The sequence below is a fragment of the Chelonoidis abingdonii genome, chromosome 7 (genome assembly GCF_003597395.2).
Source record: "Chelonoidis abingdonii isolate Lonesome George chromosome 7, CheloAbing_2.0, whole genome shotgun sequence".
NCBI lineage: Eukaryota > Metazoa > Chordata > Testudines > Testudinidae > Chelonoidis > Chelonoidis abingdonii.
In genome coordinates this window covers 37,546,423-37,559,069 of record NC_133775.1, presented here as the reverse complement: position 1 = coordinate 37,559,069, position 12,647 = coordinate 37,546,423, and the positions used below count along the sequence as shown (strand labels likewise).

The 12,647-nt window shown below is 37.0% G+C and overlaps 1 protein-coding gene across 3 annotated transcripts in view; it reads left to right on the top strand.

Moving 5' to 3' along the window:
* The window catches only part of DPYD (dihydropyrimidine dehydrogenase), a 594,472-nt gene that overhangs the window by 252,754 nt on the left and 329,071 nt on the right, over positions 1-12,647 (top strand). For all 3 annotated transcript variants that reach the window (XM_075067810.1, XM_075067809.1, XM_075067811.1), the window contains 2 exons: positions 4,109-4,190; positions 9,585-9,672. In XM_075067810.1, coding sequence (XP_074923911.1) covers positions 4,109-4,190; positions 9,585-9,672 — 170 coding nt within the window. The remainder of the gene's footprint in view (positions 1-4,108; positions 4,191-9,584; positions 9,673-12,647) is intronic.

Sequence of the window (12,647 nt, the reverse complement as noted above, 5' to 3'; positions counted from 1 at the left end):
TTTAAACTTTGGTTCTAAATGACCGAACATTAACTATTTTAATGGCTCATTTATTGCATTAATAAACAACAATGTACAATGTTTCAAGACTTTTAACATACTGGAATGTCACATGCTAAATGGGCTGATTCTTCACTCCATTACAGCAGTTCAAAGAGCAAAGAATCAGGCCCACTATGTCTACATATTTTAACAAGACTAATGTCACATCTCTTTTCATTTAAGTGGTAATCCAGGGTACAAATTATCTTTTGTTTACTTCTGACAGCCATGAGTAGCCAATTCTGTGTGGTGATTCTGTGAAATACGGAATGAGTATTCTCTATCCACTTTTAGTCTGCTCTATAAAATACAAAGCTGCAGTATTCACAGGTATTACCAGATGAATCCTTTAGAAAATCTAGTAATGAATACCTTCCCTTAAATCCAAAAGTTATATTTAAAGGCTGATGAATTGCTGTGGTTCTAGCTCTAGCATATGCAATAATGAATAGATTTGTTAACATAATTTAAAAGCCTTTTTAATGTGGTAGAAATGTCTACATTTAGAATGATTTTATGAAGTTCCCTATGCAAGTATACATGAAAATAAACACAAAGCAATCATCACATACAGTTAGAGTGAAATCTGTGCTTACAACTTCGATAAATCATTCTATAAGGGTGAAATCCACACCTGATTTCCACAGCCATTTACAAAGCCTGATAAATGGGATTTTTGCAAGTAACTATACAACATAAGAATAGAATCCGTTACTTCAGTCAGGGTGCAAGGCAGCATTACAGTCTTTCTGCACCAGTAGAACATCACTTACACCATCACCACACAGAAAGTACGGTAACAGGTCCTTTGCACTGAGGGATGAATTTCTCCTACTATGACTTTAATTGTGATTCTGTGTTCCAAGACTGGTGACACCTCTAAATGTGTGTTAATATATTTTAGAATTTGAATACCGTGTAAATGTAATGTCAACACACAAATAAAATATCACACATTTAAAACAATCACAGTGAAGTGTAAAAAAGGAGGACCAAGTCTGTCCCTGGTGCAACACCACTGAAGTTAATAGTGTTGACACCAGTAATGAATTTGATCCTCAATGTCAAATACTTAATCCCTGGAGGTTACAGAGAGTTAAGCAATGCTAGAAAAGTAGAGCTGATGACTTCCATTTAGGTTCAAAACTGTTCTGCCTAATTATCAAAAGTGTTAATTTGGCTGATTGTGTTATAGACGCTTCACCACACAGACTCATTTTACTAACATTGACTGCCATAGGGGATTGCAGATTTTGTGCAAGACGTATCTACTCACTTAATGAAGTTGCATGTATTGATTTTTAAAAATATTTTATTGAAAGTCAATGTAGTCACTTTTTAAAAAAATGCTGTTTCTTACACTATCACTTTATCCTGTTGACAATTCACACCTACTTTGTGCTCAATGCTGCAACTTTGTTATTAATTTAAAGGAACCATTTCTTCAGTTACATGAAATATATATCAATGCACATGTAATCTGAGCAATGTGAACTTTACCTTGTGCCCGTTCATTAAATTTCTACCTGAATTAAATTTAAATTTAATTCAGTCACCTTGTTGCCTTCCAAAAGTCGTTACTTCAGGAGTCACCCATTCCCATGCAGTCTGTGATCTTCTTTTCTACTTTCCATTCTGGAAGATCACAAGGTTAGTAGCAGCCCTAAATAATGCCAATGCTTTACTCTCATTCTTTGTGCAAAACACTCATTGACATTTAATGGGAATTCCACATCTGGAATAAAGACAGAACATGGTTTTAACTACTTTTGCTCTCACTTTGCCATTGGTTTAGAAGGGAAATTAATCTGAGAGATGTCATAACTGAGGCCACAGTACCTTGCTCAAATTAGGCCTGAATAAAGATGGGGAGTTGATGGGTCACTACAAAAAGTAATTTTCTCTCTACTGATACTCACACCTTCTTGTCAACTGCTGGGAATGGGCGATGTCCTCTTAGATTGCATTGGCCTCGTTAGTACTAACCCCCCACTTAGTAAGGCAACTCCCATCTTTTCATGTGCTGTAATATATATCTACCGCTTACTGTATTTTTCACTCCATGCATCTGATGAAGTGATTTTTAGCCCATGAAAGCGTATGCCCAAATAAATTTGTTAGTCTCTAAGGTGCCACAAGGACTCCTTGTTGTTTTTGCTAGTACCTTGCTAATATTTTTTTAACAAGTTCAGCTGCCCCTGATTCTTTTTTAAGTGACTTTGTAAATAATTCAAAATGGCTAAAAAGGCCAAATTAGTTTTGTATTTGAAATCAATTGCTTATAGATGCAATGTTGGTACTTTTTTAGGCTCTTTTTTTCTGAGCATGTTGTTCTTCCCATGTATATCAGGATTATACCTAGTTTAAGAATATTTACCTTGGAGAAAGACAGCAGATTATTCCAATTTCTGTAACATCAGAGTGCAACAGTATTGATCTCTCTCTCTTTCTCACACGCACTCTCACACACAAGCATGTTCCTTTTTGAAAAAATTAAGGAAAATATTCTTGGGAATAGGGACAGCTACTGAATACTGCTAGTGGTATACTGGGCCCATCTCATATTTGAGAAAATGAAAGGCCTTCAACAAATATATTTATGGATGGAGAAATAAGATTTTGTTATTTTAATGGATTTCTTTATTGAATCTTTATTCCATTATCCTTTGTCTTTTCTTATTGTGACATGAAAGTTGCATTGTCATGACACATACATTATGTTTGAAATATAGAATGTTTTTAGTTACACGCTGAGCAGAAGAGCACCAAGATGGTCAGTATTTGAAACTACATATAAAAGAAAGTAGTAAAGTCAACTTTTTTGCTATGTATTTATGATTGACAAACCTTAAAATAAATGAAACCTGCCAGTGTGTCAGGGTTAGATGTAAAGGTGTTGAGTGGTCAATAATAACATGTAAAATGGAGCTACTACAAATCTCTGTCCCAGGGCTTTGTTACAGAAATTATAACTATATTAATTTTGGCAAGAGATTAGGTTTCCAGAAGCTTTAGGAGTGTCTTTCACCTTCTGGATGTTGTATCATTTTATCTTTATTGAATGAGGACATTTAAAACAGCCTTCACTAGACTTAATGGACCAGACTGTTCTGATTAAAAATTGGGATAGTCCCATCGAAGTCAGCACTGATTTATACTAGCTTAGGATCTGGCCCTATATATTAATAGTCCTGGAGCCGTAAATCTGTGGAATTGGAACACTGAAGAAGACTTCAACACCCTCATTGCCCGCCACCCCCAAGAAAAAAAGAACAAAGTAAGAATATACATTAATTTAAACTGTAATCTTGAGTCCGGAATAAGACCCTATTTCAAATTACTGACTTCGTATATTGTAGTAGAATGTAAGGGAATTTGTAGAATATAACAGGAGGGTGAAATGTGCCCAGCATTGTCTAGAAAATAATTTAGACATCCAACTTAAAAAAAAATGGAAGTTTGACTATTAATTATTGGGTAACTTCATCATTTATGGCTGGAATCTCTCTCTGTTAGGTGGGCACAATCAATATAGAACATGTTTGTTAATATAGAGAAGGATTAGCCATTGATGGTTACAGCCTGTTGTGACATTGATGTTTTTAACCTTTATAAAAAGCAAAAGGATTTCTTTTTAGATATTGTTCCTGTAGAAGGTATAGGAATGTAGTTGTGATTCTCTGAGAAACTGATCAACCTCTTAGTTTCTTTATCAAACTGATTGTAGTTCCTGGTTAACAGAGATATGCAGTAAACAACACTGGACAAAGTTAAACAGTATTTAGAATCCTCGTTAACAAGTAAAAGGGCTTATGTAAAAAAGGATAAAAAATAAAACAATTTTTTGTTCCTATTTTGAGGTGGATGATTTTTGTTTGTCAGTACTAAATCTCTTTAATTAAATGAGTCATGTTCCTTCACAGTTCTGTTAAATACTCGAAAATCATCTTTGTACAGATACAAAATTCACAAGATTTGTACTGTATGTGTTTAATGTTTAGTAACTGAAAAGTCCTGGCTCTTTAATAGCTGTCAATTGTTTCACAGTCTCTTTTGTTTTTTCTAGTGCGTCTGAAATCCCTCAATTCCGGTTGCCATATGATGTCGTGAATTTTGAAGCTGAGCTTATGAAGGACCTTGGAGTGAAGGTAATGAAAACTATAATCTGCCTATGTATAGCTCCAAGAAAAAGGAGCAAGAGCTCTGTCAAAGATTAACAGCAAAATGTCATGTACATTAGTGAAGAACAATTAAAACTTATACTAGGCAGAGGCAGGAAGATGTTTCCTCTTGCTCAGGGCATTTGTCTGTCTGCTGTCTGAATGCCACCAGTTTGGAAAAGGGCAATCAATAGTTCTCATCTGGCATGCCTGCATGTGATTAATTGTCTGTAAGAAACAAATTCCTAAATTGCTTTAGGGGTTCAATGTAGCTATTGGAATGATTTGATTTCTTTAATCAAGTTGTTTTCATGCATGTTTGGTACTACTTAATACATTCGTATTTGACACGTCTCCCTCCACCTCAGTTTTCTTTTAATGGCTTGTAATGCAATCTCACATTGATGTTTATTTTACTTATTACATGCATTAAATTAACAAAGTAGTGACATGATCTGTTATAAACAATAACAGTAATTCAACTTCTTGGAAAGCAATAGTTTTCCATTGGCTGTATTTTATTAAACAAACACTTCTTGATTATTTTTAGATAATAGGAATGTTTTATTGTTCATTCAGTGCTTTCTGTAGAGCTGTATTTAGTGTGTGTAACTCCTGCTCATTTTAATAGAAGTTATGTGTGTGGAACATATTTCTGAATCAAACCCTTACACAGAAGACTAGATAATAACTTTTTAACTGATTAAGGTCATGTAAGAATCATATAAGTAATCTTTACTCACAGGCTTTTATCTTGGTCCAGTGGATAGAGCAGCAGACTGGGAATTATGAGACCTAGGGTGAGATCCTCACCCTTCTTCAACACTCTATGCTTAGTAAAAGGCCTGGAGCAGTATAAAGGGACTGTAAGGTTAATCTACACTGTGGCTGGGAGCATGCCTCCCAGCTTGTGTAGACAGACCCATGCTAGCTCCATTTCGAGTAGCATAGTAAAAATAGCTGGGGGTCAGGTGGCTAGTCCATGCTGCTATCCTTGCAGCAATGTTCTTGCTGCTGTTTTTAGTGTGTTAGGTCAAGGAGAGCTAGCGCACATCTGTCCATCTGGGCTATGACTCATGTCTCCAGCTGCAATGTAGACATAGCATAAAAGCCCCAGATCTTGTCAAGCAAAAATTACCCTCTTCGGGACTGTGGAAGATATCCATAAGGCTGCCTTCTGAACATTCCCTCACAAGCTGTGACATAGAGGGCATGCTAGAGGCAAATCTGAAGGCATCAGGCATCAGGGAGGGGTCACAGAATGTAGCATTACAGAGAGTTCAGACAGTTCTGTGGCTCATAAGCTGCTGACGACAGGCTGCAAAATTTAGATCAGCCCCCAAGGTTGTCTGCTACTCCAGAAGTTTTGGAGCGGTACAAAATTGAGAGCTTAAAGCTAACATGGCCATTCCCTTCTCCTGAGGTGTGAGTTCTGTGCTGTGCCACTTAGATGTGCAGCAGAATTCTACCCTATTCTCAGCTAGGCCATTGATTAGCTATGTGACATTGGGCAAGCCACTTAAGTACCTCAGCTTTGTGCCTCTGTAAAATGGGAGTATCTTACCTACCTTTGTGTAAGCCATTTTGAGATCTTTGATGAAAAGTGCTATAATGTATAAATGCTGAGTATTATTGATTGATGTTAATAATTGTGTTGACTTCAGTAGGAATTACTCAGATAGATAAAGGTTACAGGACTGGGCCTTAAGGGATTGTAAATCCTCACATAAAATTAGTAGTGAAGTTTAAATTGCATTATTAAATTTTTGGCATATATGTACATATTAGAATAAAAATGTATAATAATTCATAGGTGGTATTTTGTACCCATTGAATATGCAGTCTGTAGTCAAAAGGATCACAGCTACACACAGCTTTAGCATTTGATAATATAAATTATATCTAATCTATAAAAGGAGAAAATAAGAAAGAGCCAGTCCTTAAATAAAATATATTACATTTTCCATCCTCCACTTTTTCAGGGCTGGGGAAAGCACATCTTAAATTTCTAAAAGGGAATACAGATAAATTCAATAAGAGTGAGAGAGGTGGCACTATAAGAAGCATTTATACAGTGGAGCATCACAAGTATAGGAGTAACAATGAAAATGAACAAACAAAAACGAGAAACAGTCATACATGTATTTACAATTGTTCCTTTCTTTTTTAAGCCAAATTAACCCTGGAGGGACAAGCTGACTGTTTTAACCTGAAAGGCCACATGGAAATATTTAAATCTTAATATAAGACAATATAATAGACAGACACTAGAGACTCTAGCCATTAGATTCAATGTACGTTTTGTTGCACTGATGAAGGCCATGAAAAGTGGGCAAAAACATGTGAATAGGGAAATACAGTTTGACACACAACAAACTAAAATTACGGATTGTCCTGAATGAAGGACTGTAGAAATTTGAGAGAGCTAGAATAAGAAATACTAACTACCAAAAAGAAGTACGGCCTAGGGCAGCCACTCATTTGAGCCTGCCGCCCTCCTCTTAGAGCTGATTTTCCTTTGCATGTTCATGCTCTGTGCAGATCCCCTGGCTGCTGCTCTGATATGCCCATTTTGACCTGTGTTGTTTGCATTTCCTTGTGAGCTCTGACACACACAGTTATCTTCCACAGCATACATGGAGATGCAGTCCTGCTCAGAGGTTCTCTACTGAAGTGCTCACTAGCACAGCATAATGAAGGCTGCACAAGCCCTGTTATGCCATGTAAGATGGCACTCTAGCATTTTTTTAAAAACAGAAGGGCCAGATTTTGCTCTTATTTCTGCTGGTAGAAATCCAAACTAATTCTGTTGATTTCAATAGATTTATACCAGTATAGCTGACAAATCAATCCCTCAATCCACTGTCTTCTCCAGAAACAAGCCTAGGATTCTCTTGAGCTCATTTGTTCTCTTTGCTTTAAAACCCTTTTGTTTTGTTTTAAGCTAAGTTTTAGATCATGCTCCTCAGGCAGCATGGTCCATTGTACAGAGCATAGCAACAGGAATAAGCTTGGTTGCTAATCATGGTTTTGCTAAGGACTTGGTGTGTGACCTTGAACAAATGACCTCCCCATTTTAAGCCTCAGTTTCCTCAGCTGGAAAATGGGGAACATGATTCTTATCCTTTGTAAAGTTCTTTGAGATCTAACAATGAGCAGTCTTTTATAAATGCTTGTTTTTATTTATTACTCTTTGTGAACTTACTGCCAGTGAAATAAATTCATCTGCATTTATTCCTATTTTTTACATATTTTGATTCATTCCAGCCAATGAAATGAGTGGCTCTGAGCACCATTGATCATTTAGAAGTAATACGATTAAATAAATGAAATTACAAACCTGAATTATTAATTCCATTCTTAACTGGTTAAAAGATAGGAAACAAAGGGTAGGATTGGAGAGAAGTAAATAGTGGTGTCCTCTAGAGGTCTGTACTGAGACCAGTCCTATTAAAAATTTGCAGATAATACAAAACTACTCAAGATAGTTAAGTCCAAAGCAGACTGTGAAGCGCTACAAAGGGATCTCCCAAAACTGGGTGACTGGGGAACAAAATGGCAAATGAAGTTCAGTGTTGATAAATGCAAAGTACTGCACACTGGAAAACATAATCCCAACAATACAGATAAAATGATGGGGTCTAAAGAGAGATCTTGGAGACATTGTGGTTAGTTCTCTGAAAACATCCACTCAGTGTGCAGTGGCAGTCAAAAAAGCAAACAGAATATTGGGAATCATTAAGAAAGGGATAGATAATAAGACAGAAAATATCATATTGCCTCTATATAAATCCAGGGTATGCCTACATCTTGAATACTGCATTCAGATATGGTTGCCCCGTCTCAAAAAAGATATACTGGACTTGAAAATGTTCAGAAAAGGGCAACAAAAATGACTAGGGGTATGGAACAGCTCCGTATGAGAAGATATTAATGAGACTGGGACTTTCCAGCTTGGAAAAGAGATGACTAATGGGGAACATGATAGAGGTCTATAAAATCGTGACTGCTGTGGAGAAAGTAAATAAGGAAGTGTTATTTAGTCCTTCTTATAACAGAAGAACTAGGAGTCACCAAATGAAATTAACAGGCAGCAGGTTTAAAACAAAAGGAAGTATTTTTTCACACAACACACAGTCAAACTGTGGAACTCTTTGCCAGAGAATGTCGTGAAGGCCAAGACTATAACAGGGTTCAAAAAAAGAGCTAGATAAATTCATGGAGAATAGGTCCATCAATGGCTGTTAGCCAGGATGAGCAGGAATGGTGACCCTCGTCTCTGTTTGCCAGAAGCTGGGAATAGGCGACAGGGGATGGATCACTTGATGATTGCCTGTTCTGTTCATTCCCTCTGAAGCACTTGGCATTGGCCACTGTCAGAAGACAGGACACTGGGCTAGCTGGACCTTTGGTCTGACTCAGTATGGCTGTTCTTATGTTAAATAATTTTGAAAATCTGTATTAGGTTCCCTTGAATTGTTATCTTTTTCCTTGAGAGTAAGTACCGGGCCCCTTAATCTTTTCACAGAATAAAGATTTGTCAAACCTAACGTTGTTTTAAGCACCGATCCCATGGTTAATCTGCATCGGTGGGCCTTTATGCCCACAGAGAGCACCATTGATTTGAGTGGGGCTCCTTGGTGTAAGAGGTCCAGTTACAGAATCTTAAATTAGTTTAATTTTAGCTGCATCCTCAGTGAGGCTATATTACCCTTCCTTTGGTACAGTGACTACTATTGCATGTAGGATCACCTTATTTGTTTGATGTTCTGACATGCTGTTAATCCTATCTAGTATCTTGTTTGCTTCTTTCTTCTTTACTTCTATGCAATAGACTGGTGGTGTCAGTTATTTTTTTTTCACAGTAACCTCCAAGACTTTTTCCCGATTAATGTGCTGGATGATTGTTCCATTTACCACACACTCCCTAAACTGGTGCCTTGCTCTCAGATTAGGTGTCTTAAATCCTGAGTTTCATGTGGGGATATTTCATTAGCAAACCAGTATCAAATACAACCATTTAAAACTGCTGTTTTTGCTGTGCTGTTGTGTTCCATGCACAGGGTTTTTTTTTTCTCTTTTCTGTGTTTGCTTGTTGCTGGCTGCTGTTATGCCAGGAATAAAATAGACCCTCGGCTGTCCCCCACTATCAGGGGAATACAAAGGTGGCTTTAAGCCATTTTATTCCCCCTACCTGACTTTGATCAGAGCTGAGGATCTGGTCCTGTAAGTCTAGCTCGAAAAAAATATTTTATTTATTTGATTAATTGATCATTATGAAACTTTTTGAGATGCCAGTAAGAGGAACATGACAGAAATTAAACCAATTTAAAATTATCAAATTCAAATTACTTAATACATCTTTATAATATTTTATTTTAGATAGTTTGTAATAAAGGTCTTAGCACAGAAGGAATGACAATCAACACCTTGAAGGAAGATGGCTACAAAGCAGTCTTCATTGGAATAGGTAGGAATGTCTTATTCTCCTTTATTTCATTTTATTTTGTTTTGTTGAAAATTAGAATGGTTTTCTGCCAATAAATGGGCTGTATTTCAGTATCTTAGTAAGACAAGTTTAAACATCTTCAGTGTAAACCAAATGACGTGGTAAGAAAAAAAATTCTCTCATCTGTTTGACTGGTTTGAATTTGGCTCTCCCTGGCTGTTACTGCAAGCTGTTCCTGCCTGATGGCTATTCAGTGTTTAATGTGAAATAATTTGGACAGTTCTTAGTGGACAGGTGAGCATATAATAAAAAACTCCATAACAATTGGCACTAAATGGCACTGTGTCTGGAAGTCTCAACAGAGACCAAAGATTAAATAGTGTTATGCACAGACCTAACGTATTGCACCTTGGGCTCCCTGTAGATCAGGGTTGAAAGACGTAGGTATGATAGAATCAAGAAGCTTGCACTGCTGCAGCTCGTACTATATCTGTAGCTAACAGACACCAATTTCCAACACTTTTCATGAACTTTGAAAGTGCTGAAATTCTTTTCCAATTACTTATCTGAACACTCTATGCAGCTTACTGTATATATGTGTGTAATAAATTATAAAACTAGGAACAAAACAGCTTACAGGTTTTCTCAGTTTGATGTCATGTACCTTTTGAAAAATAGACATACTTCATGAGAGCTTACTAAGAGAATTCAGTTACTTCCCATGAGATGGCTTTCAAACCACAAAGGTAAATAACCAGAAGCAATGCTTTCCACCGTCACTTCTATTTTCCTTACAGAGGGAGGAGGAACTTTGTTCCTTTACTCTGAAAGTTGGAAAGAGAGTCAGCGTACCGTTGCAGTGGGTTTTTTTATTAGTTTAATTTTTTTTGGGGTGGGGAAGGGTTATTTGTTTTAACTTAAATTTGTTCAAACATAAACTTAAACAATTCATATGATAGTTCAACAAGCCCTTTAGAAACGTAGTTTGTTTGGCTTTACTTATTGTTTAGTGAAAAGTTTCAAAAGTGGGTGTACTGAAAGTTACTAGCAATAATTGCCATTCTGGCCTGAGGGATATGCAAGCACAATTTTCAATTTTTGTGAACAGCTACTATACCCACATAATTAACTAGTGAATATGTAAGCCAGTGACACTGTGCTTTATTGCTTTTTCTTTCCCCTATAAGAAGAATCGACCATCCTTCAGAGGTAGATTCCAGAGCTAAATTGAATTATGGTGGGGGTTGGCTTTAACAAAATAAGTTGGCTTTGAATTCTATTTAATCTCCACTCCCATTATAAAAATACCCATCTGATATTTATTAAACCATTACTGCTAGCTTAATTAGATTAGGTTATGTGTTAAAAGTATTTTGAAGTATAGCAGTACCCATCCCTAACATATGATAGCCATGTTGAATATATACTGTCTACAGTTGGCATGAGGCTTAATGCTCTTTATTGATCTAGACATTGCCTAAGTGAACATAATAGGAAATAAGTTGTCCAGCTGTTCCTTCCTATTATTGATTAGAGCGATGTAATTCTTAGTACAGCGACAACTGTTGTTTACCATCTGGGTATTCAGTATAATAAGCTTTGCAGGTTCATTCTCTCATATGATTATACTACCAACCATTGTGATTTATATAATCCTAAATCCTTTCATTGTTAGAGACATTCACACGTCGGAATTTCCATGAGGTCATATTTCTGTATAATTGTATACAGGGCAATATGCCAGGTTATCTTCTTTCCTGTTTTAATCAACCTGACTATCCCTCTTCTAACTCTTTTGCTTTATAAAATCCTGGAAGTTAGGAGGGAAATGCATAAATGAGAATTTGTTTTCTCAGCATCTAATGTCTAGAACAAATAGCCATCCTTACAGCCTCAGCATTGTTAGCTATTACAACATAGATTTATTCAAACATGTGAAAACTTCTTTGTTATTACTGATTGTAAGTTTACCACTGTGTATTTTACTGTAGAATGGCTGAATCTTATATATAGAGAGACTGTTTGTTTCCTTGCTTACACTTAATAAGGTTAACCTGGCATACAACATGTTTTAAATAAAGGCATTTAATTTTATGTAAATATAGACATGATTGTGTCTCACAAATAAATATATGGAACCAAATAGTGGTTTTACTTCTGTGAGAAGTGCTGGGTAAGTGAGCATGTGCAAAGATCTAGTAGACAAGCAGAGGTGCTGTGCACCACTTGCTTTGGCTACATGTAAACAGAATGCATTAGGAAACAGAAGGGGAACAGAGCGTATAACACTCCATACATGGGCTGGTGAAAGGTACTATGAACTCGCAACAACCCTTGCTGCCAGCGGCTGGCAGATGTGCAAGAAGAACTGAGTCCTTGACTATGCCCCCAAGCCAACTTGTTATACCCCCTTGTGGAGTATTGCCTGGAGCTCTAGTTACTTTCTTTTTGTGGACAGTCATCACTAGTGTCCTCATTTCACTTAGATCCTGAGTATGGGTGGAGGAAGATGGAGGGGCAAGTGCAAACTGATCCCACAGTGTGTCTGGATCTGCTGTGTGTATAGCACAACTGAATGTTTATTGTATGCTCTACTAAAGATCTTTATATATGTTGATTCTGAGCACTGGTTTCTCTGTCTGTGTTCTTAGTCTACTAAACTTTTATTAGTGCGGGAAAAACACAGGTTGGACATAGCCTAATGAGGAGGACTTTAAACTAGATTCACCAAGGGAAGGAGACCAAAGTTCTGAGGTAAGTGGGGAAGTGGGATGCCGGGAGGAAGCACGAGCAGGAGAGTGCAAGAGTGGAGGACTTCTGCCTCATTCTGAGAAAGCAGGATGATCAGTGAGTTATCTTAAGTGCCTATACACAAATGCAAGAAGCCTGGGAAACAAGGAGGGAGAACTGGAAGTCCTGGCACAGTCAAGGAATGATGATGTGATTGGAATAACAGAGACCTGGTGGGATAAATCACATGACTGAAGTACTGTCAT